The sequence below is a fragment of the Entelurus aequoreus genome, linkage group LG16 (assembly GCF_033978785.1).
Source record: "Entelurus aequoreus isolate RoL-2023_Sb linkage group LG16, RoL_Eaeq_v1.1, whole genome shotgun sequence".
NCBI lineage: Eukaryota > Metazoa > Chordata > Actinopteri > Syngnathiformes > Syngnathidae > Entelurus > Entelurus aequoreus.
Genome location: NC_084746.1, coordinates 41,436,043 through 41,451,814, shown reverse-complemented (window position 1 = coordinate 41,451,814; position 15,772 = coordinate 41,436,043). Strand labels below are relative to the sequence as shown.

Below are 15,772 nucleotides of genomic sequence, written 5' to 3'. Positions count from 1 at the left end.
AGCTCTCAGGATGAATGAAGGTTTGCTTTAATGTTTAAAAAATATTGAAGCAAACCCAAACAAATTAAACAAACCAAAAAAAAAGAGAAAAGGCAGCATGTCAATTTGTCACCAACAATGGCGACGTTTTCACTCTTGAGGATGTCCGCATTCATTTCTAACATCAGCACAACAATATAGTGGACTGCACTTTAACACATTCTTCAAATTCGCCAAAAAAATCCAGATAAATAAGATATTATAATCTAGTCAGATTGCTTATGAAGCCTTTTTAGGACACCACCCGTCAACTGGGGGATGTGCAGTGAGGCAAAACAAACACACCCCTGGAATCTTTACCTTATTGAGGCGTGAAACAAAAAATAAAAAATAAAAATTTCTGGTATTTTTGAATCCAGTTTTAATGCTGAACTTTACATGAGGCGTCTTCTCTCACCTTTTCGCAGGAAAATATTGCCCGCTCGTTTAAAATGAGCATTTGCGTGCGCTTGACTAGTTTGATACATGCGCGTACCTTAGTGAGAAGAGCTGAGCCTCATTTTTCAACAAGAAAATGAAAGAACATGTTATTAATATACCCTGTTTCAACCAAACATACAGTAAGAGCTAGCAGGAAGAAGAAGACATGGGAAAGCTTGACGGTCTACTCTACTTCCATCACTTTATTCCAATCATACAACAAGGGGAGAGTCATAAATATTCTCTTCTGATTGATAAAAGTCGGCACTTGAAGGCGAATGTGATTCCAGTTGTGGAAAGAAAACAAAAAAAAAGGGACCAAGTATCCTTAGAAAGACGAATGATGACGTTTCAACACTGCTCTCCAAAGCCTGCAGAGGAAATCCTTGATTGGTTCTTTGCATCCAAAATGGATCATCCTGGTCCTGCTTCCAGGAGGATTCTCCTCCTTAAAAGGTCCAACGCTAGCTACTCCATGCCTTGCTCAGAGGAAGTGTCTGGGAGAGCAAAGAATCAAACATCGCCCACTTCCATACCAGAAGGAAGAGTCATCCTCAAGCCAAGGCCATGGGACACCAAGGCTCCCCCCTCACTGAGGCCACGTCTGAGGTCTGAGTCAGGCCGCCGTACAGACCGTCCGCTCCCGGGTACTTGAGGACCGAGCCTTCCCCCGAGGTGGGCAGCACGGACGAGCTGACCTGTATGCGGCGTCACAACAACACCTTCACCTTTTTTTTGTCGGGAATGTTTGCCGACTCAGCACGTTTTAAAAACAAAACGTAATTGAAAATATTTAGCGACGTACCCCAGACACCTGCGTGGACGGAGAGCTGGTCTTTGAGCAGTCCTCCGAGTTGGACGAGGACGTGGATGTTGGCGTGATGGACACAGAGTTGTTACCTCCTGGAAAACAGCACACCGTTTAAGCCTCTAAAATAATATGATGCTTACCTTTCTTTGTTATAAACAAGCCTTTTCTATGTTAGCTGGATTGTTGTATAACTCCATCCATCCATTTTCTACCGCTTGTCCCTTATGGGGTCGCGGGGGGTGCTGGAGCCTATCCCTGCTGCACATGGGCGGAAGGCGGGGTACACCCTGGACAAGTCATTTCCATAAAAATTAAAAAAATCACAATACTAAGATAAGATTCAAGAATTTAGGTGTAAATATTTTATTTTTATTATTTTATTTATTTGTATTGTTTTTACTTTATAAAAGTATTGTATTTTTTAAATATAGCAATAAAACAATAAAAAAACATTATTACCAGAAAAAAGTTACAATTAATTAAGAATAAAAATACTAACAAACAAAAAAAAACTTTACTATATTAGATTTTGGCTTTCTTTAGTGTTATTCAATATTGTACTTTGCAGTGCAATGAGAAATTATGAGGCAATATGAGGGGGAAAAAATGACAATTTCAGAAAGAAAAACATTATAGTATTATTATGAGACAAAATTAAGTGTTTATCCAGAATAAATGTCTAAATGTATTTGATTATATAAGAATATGTAATTTAATTCTATGTAAAATACAATGTTTGTACTTAAATATTGTCATTTTATAAGAATACATTTACAATAGAATAAACAAACAAAAACAAATAGAAACAAAATCCAAATACACAGAAACAATGTTAACATTTTTAGCAAAAAAGTAAAATATCAATAGATATTAAAAAAGTCTACATTTTGGAAGAACGCGTTTTTTATGAATATTTTTTTAAAGTTTTTATCGTGATTTAGTAAAAATAACGGCGTAATATTAACAAAGTTGTGACATTGCAAGAACCAAGCTGTAATATTAAGTCTTAATTAAGTCTTAAACTTAAGAATAAAAGTCATGTTGTTGTAAAAAATGTATAATGTATATATATATATATATATATATATATATATATATATATATATAAATGAAAAACATACTGTACAGGCCAAAAGTTTGGACACACCTTGTCATTCAATGGGTTTTCTCTATTTGCATGACTATTTACATTGTAGATTGTCACTGAAGGCATCAGAACTATGAATGAACACATGTGGGGTTACGTACTTAACAAAAAAAAGGTGAAAGAACTGAAAACATGTTTTGTATTCTAGTTTTTTCAAAATAGCCACCCTTTGCTCTGATTACTTTTTCGCTCACTCTTGGCATTCTCTAGATGAGGTTCAAGGATTGTGCTGAAATTTTTAATTTCCCCTCAGGGATTAATAAAGTATTTCTGATTCTGATTCTGAAGAGGCAGTCACCTGAAATGGTTTTCACTTCACAGGTGTCATTGTTTTGATGCCTTCAGTGACAATCTACAATGCAAATAGTCATGAAAATAAAGAAAACACATTGAAATGAGAAGGTGTGTCCAAACTTTTGGCCTGTACTGTATATATATATATATATGTACACATTATTATTTAAAAAATAAAAAATACAATAATAAAAAGAAAAAGGGTGCAATTTGTTGAGTATAAGAATAAGAATATTGCAAGAAAAAAAAATGGTATGTAAGAAATTAGGATTAAGGTTATGTAAAAAAAATCTGAATATTACGAGAAAAAAATGTACTTTGAGAATAAACGTCACAATATGGCAGGAAATGAAAAACCTCTTGTGGAAAAAAAAAATGTATGCGAAAAAAGTTGCAATTCATAAAGAAAAAATGACGTCATCATGTAACGAGAAAAAGCAATTCAGCCAAATAATAAATACTAACAAAATATATGTAAAACAATCAATAAATCATTAAAATCTTAATAACAATTAGAAAGGTATAAAAGGTTTTTGAAGAAATATGCGTAATATTACTTGAAAAACAATGTCATTTGATAAAATTAACTCAGAAAATTACCCAAATTAATTCGTAATTTGACGATAACGAGAACAAAACGTGATGATATTTCTAGCTTAAAGAAAAGCTATCAAGCGGGCAGAACAAAGAACATGTTGTTATTTTTGAATCGTCAAAAGCATATCCGTCTGGCTATGTGCTTTGTGCACACGACAAGAGCTACCAAGAGCTAGCAACCAGAGCCAGCTAACAAAACTAGCAAACGTACACCTAAGCAGGTACGGTGGAGGAGATGCACGGCCGTGTGTTTGTCAATCATGGACGCTGAGACGTGACACAGAGAAGTCCCACAGACTCACTGGATTGTTTACCCCAGGAGCAAAACGTCGCTGCGAGCGGCTCAGACATCCAAAAATTACAGTGCATCTGGACAGTATTCACAACGCTTCACTTTTTCCACATTTTTGTGCGTTACAACTTGATTCTAAAATGGAATAAATTCATTTGTGTCCTCAAAATGAAGTACACACAAGTCACCACGATGACAATGTGAAAATTGACAAGGCCTTTCATCGTAAAAGTTTTCAAAATGCACCTGAAAGACTCTCAGACCATGAGGACCAAATTGTCTGGTCTGATGAGACAAAGATTGAAGTCTTTGGCGTGAATGCCAGGTGTCATGTTTGAAGAAAACCTGACACCACTCATCACCAGGTCAATACCATCCCTACAGTGAAGCATGGTGGTGGCAGCATCATGGTGCGGGGATGGTTTTCAGCGGCAGGAACTGGGAGACTAGTCAGGATAGAGGGAAAGATCAATGCAGCAATGTACAGAGATATCCTGGATGAAAACCAACGCTTCCCATCCAACCTGATGGAGCTTGAGAGAAGGACTGAGGAATGAGGAGAGGAATGGGCAAAACTGCCGAAAAATAGGCGGGCCAAGCTTGTTGCATCGTATTCAAAAAGACTTGAGCAAAAGGCTGTGAATACTTACGTAGATGTGATATTTTTTGTTTTTTATTTTCAATAAATTAGCAAAATTAAATAGAACCTGTTTAGAGGAATGTATTCCATTTTGGAATAAGGCTGTAACACATAAAAATGTGGGAAAAATTAAGCGCTCTGAATACTTTCCGGATGCACTGTATAATCAAATCATCGATAGTCTTTATATATATATATTAGAGATGTCCAATAATGGGTTTTTTGCCGATATCCGATATTCCGATATTGTCCAACTATTAATTACCGATTCCGATATCAACCGATATCGATATATACAGTCGTGGAATTAACACATTATCATGCCTAATTTTGTTGTGATGCCCCGCTGGATGCATTAAACAATGACACAAGGTTTTCCAAAATAAATCAACTCAAGTTATGGAAAAAAATGCCAACATGGCACTGCCATATTTATTATTGAAGTCACAAAGTGCATTATTTTTTTTAACATGCCTGAAAACGGCAGCTTGGAATTTGGGACATGCTCTTCCTGAGAGAGCATGAGGAGGTTGAGGTGGGCGGGGGTGTATATTGTAGCATCCCAGAAAAGTTAGTGCTGCAAGGGGTTCTGGGTATTTGTTCTGTTGTGTTTATGTTGTGTTACGGTGCAGATGTTCTCCCGAAATGTGTTTGTTATTCTCGTTTGGTGTGGGTTCACAGTGTGGCGCATATTTGTAACAGTGTTAAAGTTGTTTATACGGCTACCCTCAGTGTGACCTGTATGGCTGTTGACCAAGTATGCCTTGCATTCACTTGTGTGTGTGTGAAAAGCCGTAGATATTATGTGACTTGGCCGGCACGCAAAGGCAGTGCCTTTAAGGTTTATTGGCGCTCTGTACTTCTCCCTACGTCCGTGTACCACTCCGTACAGCGGCGTTTTAAAAAGTCATAAATTTTACGTTTTGAAACCGATACCGATATTTCGCTTCTAAACAGAACTTTAGATAAAACTGAGGCAACTTGTTGGTTTTGCAGCAACAAACATTCTTATCATTGGCACACATCAAGTTTCAAATACCATCTTAAAGTGAAACATATACTGGAGGATGGCGCAGATAGCACGAATGCAAGCTACATCGAAAACAAGCCGAGGAGAACGCTACGCTGGCGGTTTACCTGCGTCAATGTTGTCAACAAATAAACCACAGTTAAGTTAAACGTATGCCTTTACTAAACGGACGTAAACCACTAAACATCTGTAAAGACCAAGTTCTGCAAGAAGATGTCATCCATGTCACCACAGCTGACAGCATATATGCACAACTACAGCAAGGAAGGATAAAGCCACTTTACTACACAAAAAAGGAGCATCAAGCTGCAACTACAGACTGAATGTGAATTTGTTTTGATTGCTGTAGAACATTGGACATCTGTAAGTAATCACAACGAGCTGAGTTTGCATTCTACCAAAAAAGGAGATCCGCATTGTCATATGTAGAGGTAAATAAGCTTGTTTGTTGCAACAACTGTTTAAACTAAGGAAGAGTAAATGCACGTTTCAATGGTGCATTATCCATCCATTTTCTACCGCTTATTCCCTTCGGGGTCGCGGGGGGCGCTGGAGCCTATCTCAGCTACAATCGGGATTATATTCCTCAACTGATGTACTAGCATTTATTCAGGTGCAAATATCACAGATTTCTTTACAAAACATCTTTGACAAAGCATGGTCGTAATGCAAGACAATTAACAATGTTTTATTTTGTGAATGTAGATAACCGGATGTAAAGCAAAGCGTTTTTATTTTGAAGGCGGAAAAGTGTGATTAGTTTGACAAGGTGTCTCGACATGTCTTGAAGACAGAACTGACTTTTTGCAATAAAAAAAAAAAGTCCCCTTTCGACTTCCTGCTTACCGTCTTTCATTTCTGTTGAGCTTTTATGTCGTCTTACTTACTAAATCAGTCACAGTACCAATTTAGATGTTATGTTATCACTGCACCTTAGCCCTAATCTGAACACGGAAGTGAAGCACCACCCACCTCTAGAACGACGCTCGCAGCAGGCGTTTGCTACGGGGAAGTTGTCTCTTTTCACGGCGAAAAATAGTCCTTTCTTGTCGGGAGAACAACTTGCCATGGCTTTAAACCTGATATTTCCATAAGGCAGACTTTCCTTTGTCCATTGGTGCTCGCTTGTGGCTTATCAGTAGCAAGTGAACTGCAGCCAAGGTCGCCCCGCTACGGCACGGCTCGAGGGTCAGAAAGAACGCATGTGCGTTAATCGCCCGTCATAAAAAAATGAATGTCGTTATTGAAATTTATAGTTAAAGTATTATTGTGTTAACTTTGACAGTCCTAATATACAGTATATGCATATATACTGTGTGTGTGTGTGTGTGTGTGTATATATATATATATATATATATATATATATATATATATATATATATATATATATATATATATATATATATATATATATATATATATATATATATATATATATATAAACACACATACATATACACATTTATACATACTGTATATATGTAAAAATACACATATATCTATGTACATACTGTACATATATGTATATATACATATATATACATGTATACCTTTGTATATATACACATATATATGTACGTATACATATACGTATACATATTAACACTTTTATATATATACATATACATATATATGTATATACAGTACATATATGTATATACATACAGTATATATGTATATACATACATATTATAGATGCCGATAAATGCTTTAAAATGTAATATCGGAAATTATCGGTATCGTTTTTTTTTTTATTATCGGTATTGTTTTTGTTTTGTTTTATTATTAAATCAACATAAAAAACACAAGATACACTTATAATTAGTGCACCAACCTAAAAAAAACCTCCCTCCCCCATTTACACTCATTCACACAAAAGGGTTGTTTCTTTCTGTTATTAATATTCTGGTTCCTACATTATATATCAATATATATCTGTATATATATTTCACCATGCAAAGCGCTTTGAGTCACTGGAGAAAAAGCACTAAATAAATATAATTCACTTCACTTCACATATCAATACAGTCTGCAAGGGATACAGTCTTCCAGGGGTTACAGTCCGTAAGCACACATGATTCTGCGTGCTGCTGGTCCACTAATAGTACTAACCTTTAACAGTTAATTTTACTCATTTTCATTAATTACTAGTTTCTATGTAACTATTTTTATATTGTTTTACTTTCTTTTTTATTCAAGAAAATGTTTTTAATTTATTTATCTTATTTTAAAAAAAGGACCTTACCTTCACCATACCTGGTTGTCCAAATTAGGCATAATAATGTGTTAATTCCACGACTGTATATATCGGTATCGGTTGATATCGGTATCGGTAATTAAGAGTTGGACAATATCGGCAAAAAAGCCATTATCGGACATCCCTAATACATATGTATATACATATATGTATATACATATATGTATGTACATATATATATATATATATATATATATATATATATATATATATATATATATATATATATATATATATATATATATATATATATATATATATATATATACTGTATATACTGTATATATATATATATATATACATACATATGCACCCCACAATATTACAGAACAAACTTCGTATTGCTAGAAAAAACACTTAAGTCGTACAGTAATTTGAAGTAAGCAGCTTATTAGAAAGTGTTAGGAAGATGCAAATAAAACTTTTGTTCTTCTGTGTTAGTTGTGTGCGCGTGTGTGTGCGGGTGTGTGTACCTAATGAAGTGGTCATTATCATAACAACCTCTCACCTGAGACTCCTTTAGCTTTATTCAGTGTCTTAGGTTTTCTTTTTCTGGTCTGGATACCTTCTTTCTTCATGGCCAGTGGTCGAGGTACCTGCACCAACAAATATGATGTTTCTTAGATATATTCCCCTTTGTGTATGCTTTGGAATGAGAGTCACTCACCCCGTGTAGTTTAGTGTAGAGACCACAGGCGTTGCAAACTGGCTCTCCTTCTGCGTTCCTGCGCCAAAGTGTCGTAGTGCTGGTCTGACAGTTGGCACAAGACAGGCCGATCCTTCTGGATGTGGACTGCAGGATGGAGACCAAGGGTCAGAGGTCGTGGAGGACATCTCATTCATTCACTTTGCATACTGATTGATAGTCACAGCACTTCTATTACTGTGTGTGTGTGTGTGTGTGTGTGTGTGTGTGTGTGTGTGTGTGTGTGTGTATGTGTGTGCATGGGGGTTACACACCCCCACACACACCCACACACACACACACACACACATACATACACACACGCTCACACTAATTTAATAACACGTCTTACACACATTACAGGATCGTTTCCTGGCAAAAAGTCCTTTTATAAACTAAAATTAAGTCATTTTACAAACTAATAATAAGTCATTTTACAAACTACTAATAAGTCCTTTTACAAACTAATAATAAGTCATTTTACAAACTACTAATAAGTCCTTTTACAAACTAATAAGTCATTTTACAAACTAATAATAAGTCATTTTACAAACTAATAATAAGTCCTTTTTACAAACAAATAAGTCATTTTACAAACTACTAATAAGTCATATTACAAACTAATAATACGTCATTTTTTAGTAAGGCCTCTTAATTTGTGACAATTTATCAAGAAAAAGTGGTAATATTACAAGCATTAGGTCATGATTTTACGAGACAACCTATTGCAATTTATGAAAAATACCATTTGAAATATTCCAGAGGAAAAATTTAACTGTAAGAATCAACTTGGATTCTTATGCGAAAAAGTCTGAAGGCTACGGGAAAAAGTCATATTGGTCATTTTTTTCCTGTTTTGAGAAACTATTTGTTACATAGTATTTTTTTTTAATTCATTAAAATAAACTTGGACATTGATTAGAAAGGACTTTGAATGCTACTAGAAAAAGTTGTAATTTTTATCATTTGGGTTATTTTTAATTAATATTTTAGAAACAATATCTCATACAGTAACTCATTTAAAATAATTATTTTTATAAGAATAAACTTGTATATTTATGTGAAAGAAGTCTGCGTGCTACAAGGAAAAAAGTCATGATTTTTACCATTTTGATTTGACATGCATAAAAATACATTTGGACATTTATATGGACATTAATACAAAAAAGTCTGGAGGCTATGAGGAAAAAGTCATAATATTTGCCATTTTTACTTATTTTTTCCCCTGTTTTAAAATCATATTTTATACAGTTAGGAATTTTAAAAATCTAATTTTTATAAGAACAAACATGCATAATTTTGCAAAAGAAGTCTTTATGCTGCATGTAAAAAGTTATAATATGTACATCTTAATTTGATGTCCCCACGTTTAGCAATAATATATAACAACATTACTGTTATATCACAACTTATGCATAAAATATTTTATAACAATACATTTCTACATTAATGCTAGAGTTAGAATGCCTGTCGTATTATTTTACTTTGCTTTTCTTAAATCTATTTTTAGAAAATATGTCCTATACAGTAAATAATTTTAAAATAATTATTTTTTATAAGAATAAACTTATGCAAAATAATTCTGACTGTTACAAGGAAAACAACTAATAATATTTGCCATTTAGTTTTTCCCCTATTTCATAAACAATTTATTATACAGTAATTGATTCAAAGATAATAATTTTATAACAAGAAACTTGTATATTTATGCGAAATAAGTCTAAATCCTACAAGGAAAAACAAGTAATATTTGCAATTTTTTGTTATTTTTTCCCCTATTGTGTTAGAAACTATTTCTTATACAGAAATGTATTTATTTATTTTAACAATAAACTCGTACATTGATGAAAAGAAGTCTGAATGCTATGAGAAAAGGCATATTTTTTTACATTTTTAATTAGTTTTTTATTTTATTTTTAGAAACTATTTCTCATACAGTAATTAATTGAAGAATAGTTATTTTTATGAATTCTGAATTGTGCAAGAAAACCAACATTTTATAGCAATAAACTGTCTATTCGTTGAGAAGAAAGTCATGATACCAAACAGACGAGTCGAACGATTACAAAAAGAAATTATCAACTATAATATAATTTTTTATTTTATTGTTGTAGTTTGTGTATGGAGACCCATTTAAAAAATAAGACAAATTTCAATAAACAGAAAACAGGTCATTTCATTAGGGACACACAATCCAATGAGTCCAATACAATATCGGCATTAATTATAATTATAAATTGTAACAATATGTTTATTAAATTGGAAGTTCAATGCACCATACTGACAATATTATTTGACAGTCCTAATACAGTCTTATCAATTCAAGGTGGAGCTTGTGAGAGTGTGTAGGTGTCCCTAATGAAGTGTCCCATGGGTGTATGTCACATTTCTTATAGTAAAAATAAAGATTTGTGTATGTAATATGTAATCATACAATGCTCACCGTGCGTTTCTGCGGTTTAATGAGTGGTCTGCTGAGGCCATTCATCTTGCTATAGAGACCGCAGGCGTTGCACAGGAAGTGTCCGGTGCCATCACGCCTCCAAAGCGGCGTGGAGATGGAGCCACAGTTCACACACTCCCTGCTCTCCCCCATGTCGTCCAGAATGTCAGAAACTGCACAATAAAACATTGCAAGGAAATGATATTGAAGTTTCATATTGCAGTTATAATTGGAAAAAAATGACAAAGACATGCACCTGGGGATAGGTTGATGAGCAACGCTAAAATTGGCCCTAGTGTGTCAATGTATGTTTGAATGTTGTCTGTCTATCTGTGTTGGCGCTGCGATGAGGTGGCGACTTGTCCGGGGTGTACCCCGCCTTCTGCCTGAGTGCAGCTGGGATAGGCTCCAGCACACCCGCGACCCGAGAGGGACAAGCGGTAGAAATGGATGGATGGATGGATGGACATTAAAGACCAGCTTGTTATGATTAAATATTGATTTTTGCTTAGATTATGCACACAAAATTACAAAAAAAACGCAACATGGTAAACAATATATTTCAGTAAAATTAACTTTTGAGGTTATTTCACGTTTTTGAGTGTTCCGGCAAGTTTCACGCACAAACAAATTGTGTACATTTTAAGACATTTGACCTTTTCAGTTAACAACACTTAATGTAGTCATATTTCGAAATGAATGCCATCATTTAGGCTGGCAAAAACAACAACATCATAATCAAGTTTATATTATTTATAAGGCAGAAAGGTCAACTTCATATTTTGAGGGTTCAGAGCAATCAGACAATGTATATTTTCATGCACATGCACAAATGATATCATTTATTTTATTTTAAACTTTACTTTTAGCTCAGCTATAAAAGAAAATGTATAGTAGCGTTGTCGCTTGAGCTGTAACATTATTTAAGCTAACGTGTTTTTACACAAATTAAATGGCCAAAAAAGTGCAAAATTCTTTTTTTAACAAGAAAAAAACAATTTTACATGCACACACTTGATCTATGATTGCTTTTGTTTATTTATGTTGCACAGTCACAAACGTGTGTTTTCAAGCACATAAAATAGCAAAATCATAATGAAAATAACCTATAATATTTTACCATTACCTTTTTTTCAACTGTAATTTTAACCAAAAGAAGGATTTTAATGACATTGCATCATTCTTAGTGTTATTTAAGGTCAGTAAAGTCATTTTTAATGCAGACTAAAAAGCAAAATCTGTAAATGATGCATTATAATTGGATTTTACCTTTTTTAACCTCACATTTTAATCATTAAAAAAAATACAGTTAAATTATGTTGACACTTGAGCTATAATGAAGTATAGCACCAATAAATGGTAAAATACATATTTAAATTTAGTTTTTTATGCACACAAAATGTCGAAAGAAGCACATAATCTTGCTTTTTCACTCTGATTTTCTTTCTTTCTTTTTAAATAACATGTTAACGATTTTTGCTACTTTTTTAATTATGGATTTGTGTTATTTAGGCTTAGCAGAGCAACACATGTGTGGTTTTACTTTCACAAAATGTAAAAAGGACAATATTTTGCGTCTACCTTCTTTTTAACTCGAATCATGATTAAAAATACATTTTAATAAATGTAATTATAATGACTTGTGTTATTTAGGCTTATCAAAATGAGATATTTTTTAAATTATGTGCACAAAATGTTCAAATAAGCAATATATATTTGTTACCTTTTCAATGGTATGTGCACAAATTGTAAAAAGAAGGACAATATTTTGGTGTCTGATTATTATTATTTTTATTACATTTAAATTATTTTGCACTTTATTAATAATTGTATGTATTATTTAGGCTTATCAAAGTGAGATTGTTTTATTAAGTGCACAAAATATTAAAAAAAAAATATATATTTTTCTGTTAACTTATTTAACTTTGACTTTGATTTAAAAATATGTTTGTTTCAATACGTTGTCACTTCATCGAAAAATATTTGTGATATTTAGGATTAGAGGGACAAGCGGTAGTAAATGGATGGATTAGCAGAAATGTGTGTATTTACGCACAGGAAAAGTCCAATGACGCATGTTGCGTTCTGTCCATAATGAGTTGTGTTAATAGTGTTTAAAATAGTGAGGAAAATGTGTTTTTATACAAATAAAATGGCAAAAAAGCAGTGCAATTTTGTCATAGCATGAATTGAAAAGTGGAGTTCTTCAAATATTTGAGGTGATTTTAGTTTTACCTCCATTGGGACCACGGATCAAAGGTGCCCCCCTGCTCTGCAAGGTGTGCAGCATGCTGTTGTCAAAAGGCCCCCCGGTCCAAGGCGTGGGCAGCTGGGAGAGCTGAGGGCCCACATAGGGCGAGTAGGGCCCCGGGTAGGCCCCGCTCAGTGGCCGGGAGAGGCCGTACTGCTCGGCCCGGTTGGCCACATTCAGTGTGTTGCTGTAGGCAATGTCCCGGCCGGTGCCGTTGTTCATGGGCGGACTCGGAGGGTAGTGGAAGCGGCCGGACGCGTGGGGGCTCCCGGTGCTGTACGAGGGGCTCTCGGGGGCAGAATGCGACCACACCGAGTGGCTGGAGACGGCGTGGCCGGGCTGCGCGGAGCCGCCGCCCGCTTGCAGGTAGGACAGGCTGGGGATCATGGAGCCCACCCTGGAGCTCGGCACGTACACGGGGGAGTTGGGGCTGGAGTGCATATAACCGCCGCTGGAGGAATCATATCCGCTCTGGCTCTGCGCGGCGGCGATGGCGAGGGTCTGGTACATGTCGGAGGGGTCCACCAGCAGGCCGGCAGCCTTGTGCGCGCCTCCGGACAGAACCAGCTTGCTGCCCTGCAGGTCTAGATCCGTAAAGAGTGGCACGTCCTCGCCGGCGCACAGGTGGTTGCTGTGGTGTCCGAAGTGGGCGTAAGGATGGAGTGTTCTGCCGCCCAGCGGGTCAAGGTCGCCGGGGGAAGTCCTCAGCTCGTCCGGGGTGTGCGCGCCGCTCCTTCGGCTGTCACCACCGGGCAGGTAGCTCGGCTCGGCCGGCGACCCTGGGCTGCTGGAGGCTTCTCGCTTGACCATGGACCAGCCGGTTTCGCCCAGGTCCATCCAGGAGCACTTTCCATACACCTTGGAGGGTTAACGGGAGTCTAAATATCCAGGGACGTCTTCACCCTGCGGACACGTTACAGTGAGTACGTGTGGATGCCTCATATCTGGAACTGCACCAGAAAAATAACGCTTTCTACCTTCACCCGCGTTTTACTCAACCCCCTTAAGTCGCACCGTCCCAATATTTCTAGCAAAAACAGACGACAACCTTAACTATAAAACGGCTTTAGGCAAAAAAAAAAAAAACCTTGCTCTTCTCCCACAGTGAAGTGGGAGTTAAATAAAGACAAGTCAGATAAGCCCACGCAATATGTCTTCACACACAAAAAAAAGATAAGAAGCAGATAAGAAGAGGCTGCAGTGCCAAAATGAGCATCTATTTTACAGTGGGGTGTGGGGGAGGGGAGGGGTTACGTACCTGCTCAATGGTGTGCCATAGGTGTCACGCACACGCACACGCGCGCACACGCAAAAACAAGCAAGAAGTCCGAGTGGGAGACGGCAGATAAGTTTCTCTTCTCTCCTGTGAGCGAAAATGCAGCGCAGGAGTCAGCACAGCCAGACCTGGTTCTGCAGGGGGCGCGGCCGAAACTAGTGGGGGGGCGGGGTGGTTCGGGTGTGAGGGGGGCGTGGTCTCCTGTGCTCGCCCTCCAATCAATCAAGCTGCACAGAAGTGCGCTTTAAAAAAAAAAAAAAAAGTTGTTTTTAAATGAAGTGAATTAAATGATGAATTGTCCGTCAAGTGACTTTTTTTTTTTTTTTTTACTTTTCAATTAATGTTTGTCTTTAAAAAGAAAGTTAAGAAATATATAAATAGACAAACATAAATAATACATACATAAATAACAAAATCGTCTTTTTCACTGTGTTTTATTTAAATAACGTTTAATTGTCTGGATTTGTAACAAATTAGCATTTTCTTTCACTCGTGTTCTGTGTAAACCTCTTCTAATATTTGTGACAATTTTATAAAATGTTCTATCATTATTAAGTACACAATGTTTTTTTAAAATGTTCTATCATTATTAAGTATACAATGTTTTTTAAAATGTTCTATCATTATTAAGTATACAATATTGTTTTCAAATGTTCTATAATTATTAAGTATACAATTTTTTTTTTAACAATGTATCGAAAATACCACACTTACATTAGCATTAGCGATTGTGCTGTTTTATTTATTATGACAATTATAATCAACCACATTCTATATTTGTTTTAATACTGTAAATATTAGGGGCATTATTGAAGATAATTTGACCTCCTAACAGTTTCCTTCCAGTGTATTACGGTTTAAAGTGTGTATTTTTTTTGTTTTACTAAACAAATAAATAAGTGTCCATTGTCTTTTCGTTTGTTATATTATCATACAATTTGAATAGATACGAATTGTTTATTGTTTTGTTGCTCCTCCTGTTTTAAAATGTATAACTATTTGATGTAATTAGGTCAAATGAATGTAAACCTAATCAATGCATTGTTGCATGACTCAATCCCCTTTCTTGATCAATAAAACACCTTTTCGATTGTATGTCAAATGTGTAATAATATCATTTAACTCTTTGAGATATTCCATGCTTGCTGCAGGAGTTTGAAGCAACTTTAAGGGTGAAATGAATAAGATATTGGTCAGAAGATGTGCATTTATGTGTGGGCTGCAGTCAAGGTGCTGACTCGTGTCTTTTGTTGATTGAGGGTGATCAATAAATTCCGTCGCTAATTAGTTTATTTAACAAGTGAGAGGTGAGGTGACTGCGGGGATGTCTTTTTTTTTTTTTTTTTAAATGTACAGAGACACCAATTCACACTGAGCTGATCAAAAGAGGTGTCAAATCGAATCATTCCACTCATTAAGTGTGTGTGTGTGTGTGCGTGCGTGCGTGCGCGCGCGCGCGCGTGCGTGCGTGTCAGTGTTTTCAAACTTGGAGGTGTCATGATTAATGCTTGCAACTCTCTTACATGTTTATTTTGCTTTTTTATTTTTTATTTTTTTATAAAGAGGTTTAGCCTGTTTCATCTATATACA

General features: G+C 35.8%; 1 protein-coding gene across 1 annotated transcript; it reads right to left on the bottom strand.

The window, feature by feature from the left end:
- Positions 1 to 635: 635 nt before the first annotated feature.
- Positions 636 to 14,319, bottom strand: gata6 (GATA binding protein 6). The gene is made up of 7 exons (XM_062022879.1): positions 14,165 to 14,319; positions 12,891 to 13,809; positions 10,656 to 10,828; positions 8,195 to 8,320; positions 8,036 to 8,123; positions 1,265 to 1,362; positions 636 to 1,157 (listed from the first exon to the last, which is right to left on the bottom strand). The coding sequence occupies exons 2-7, from the start codon at positions 13,741 to 13,743 to the stop codon at positions 1,014 to 1,016; spliced, it is 1,482 nt and encodes a 493-aa protein (XP_061878863.1). The 5' UTR covers positions 13,744 to 13,809; positions 14,165 to 14,319; the 3' UTR covers positions 636 to 1,013.
- Positions 14,320 to 15,772: the final 1,453 nt, after the last annotated feature.

Excerpts from the sequence above, each read along its gene's own strand:
- gata6 (XM_062022879.1), bottom strand. The coding sequence starts at position 13,743 with ATGGACCTGGGCGAAACCGGCTGGTCCATGGTCAAGCGAGAAGCCTCC. Across the intron at positions 8,321-10,655 it reads TTAAACCGCAGAAACGCACG|TCCACATCCAGAAGGATCGG; the intron begins GTGAGCATTGTA and ends TCCATCCTGCAG. Across the intron at positions 1,158-1,264 it reads CGTCCACGCAGGTGTCTGGG|GTCAGCTCGTCCGTGCTGCC; the intron begins GTACGTCGCTAA and ends CGCCGCATACAG.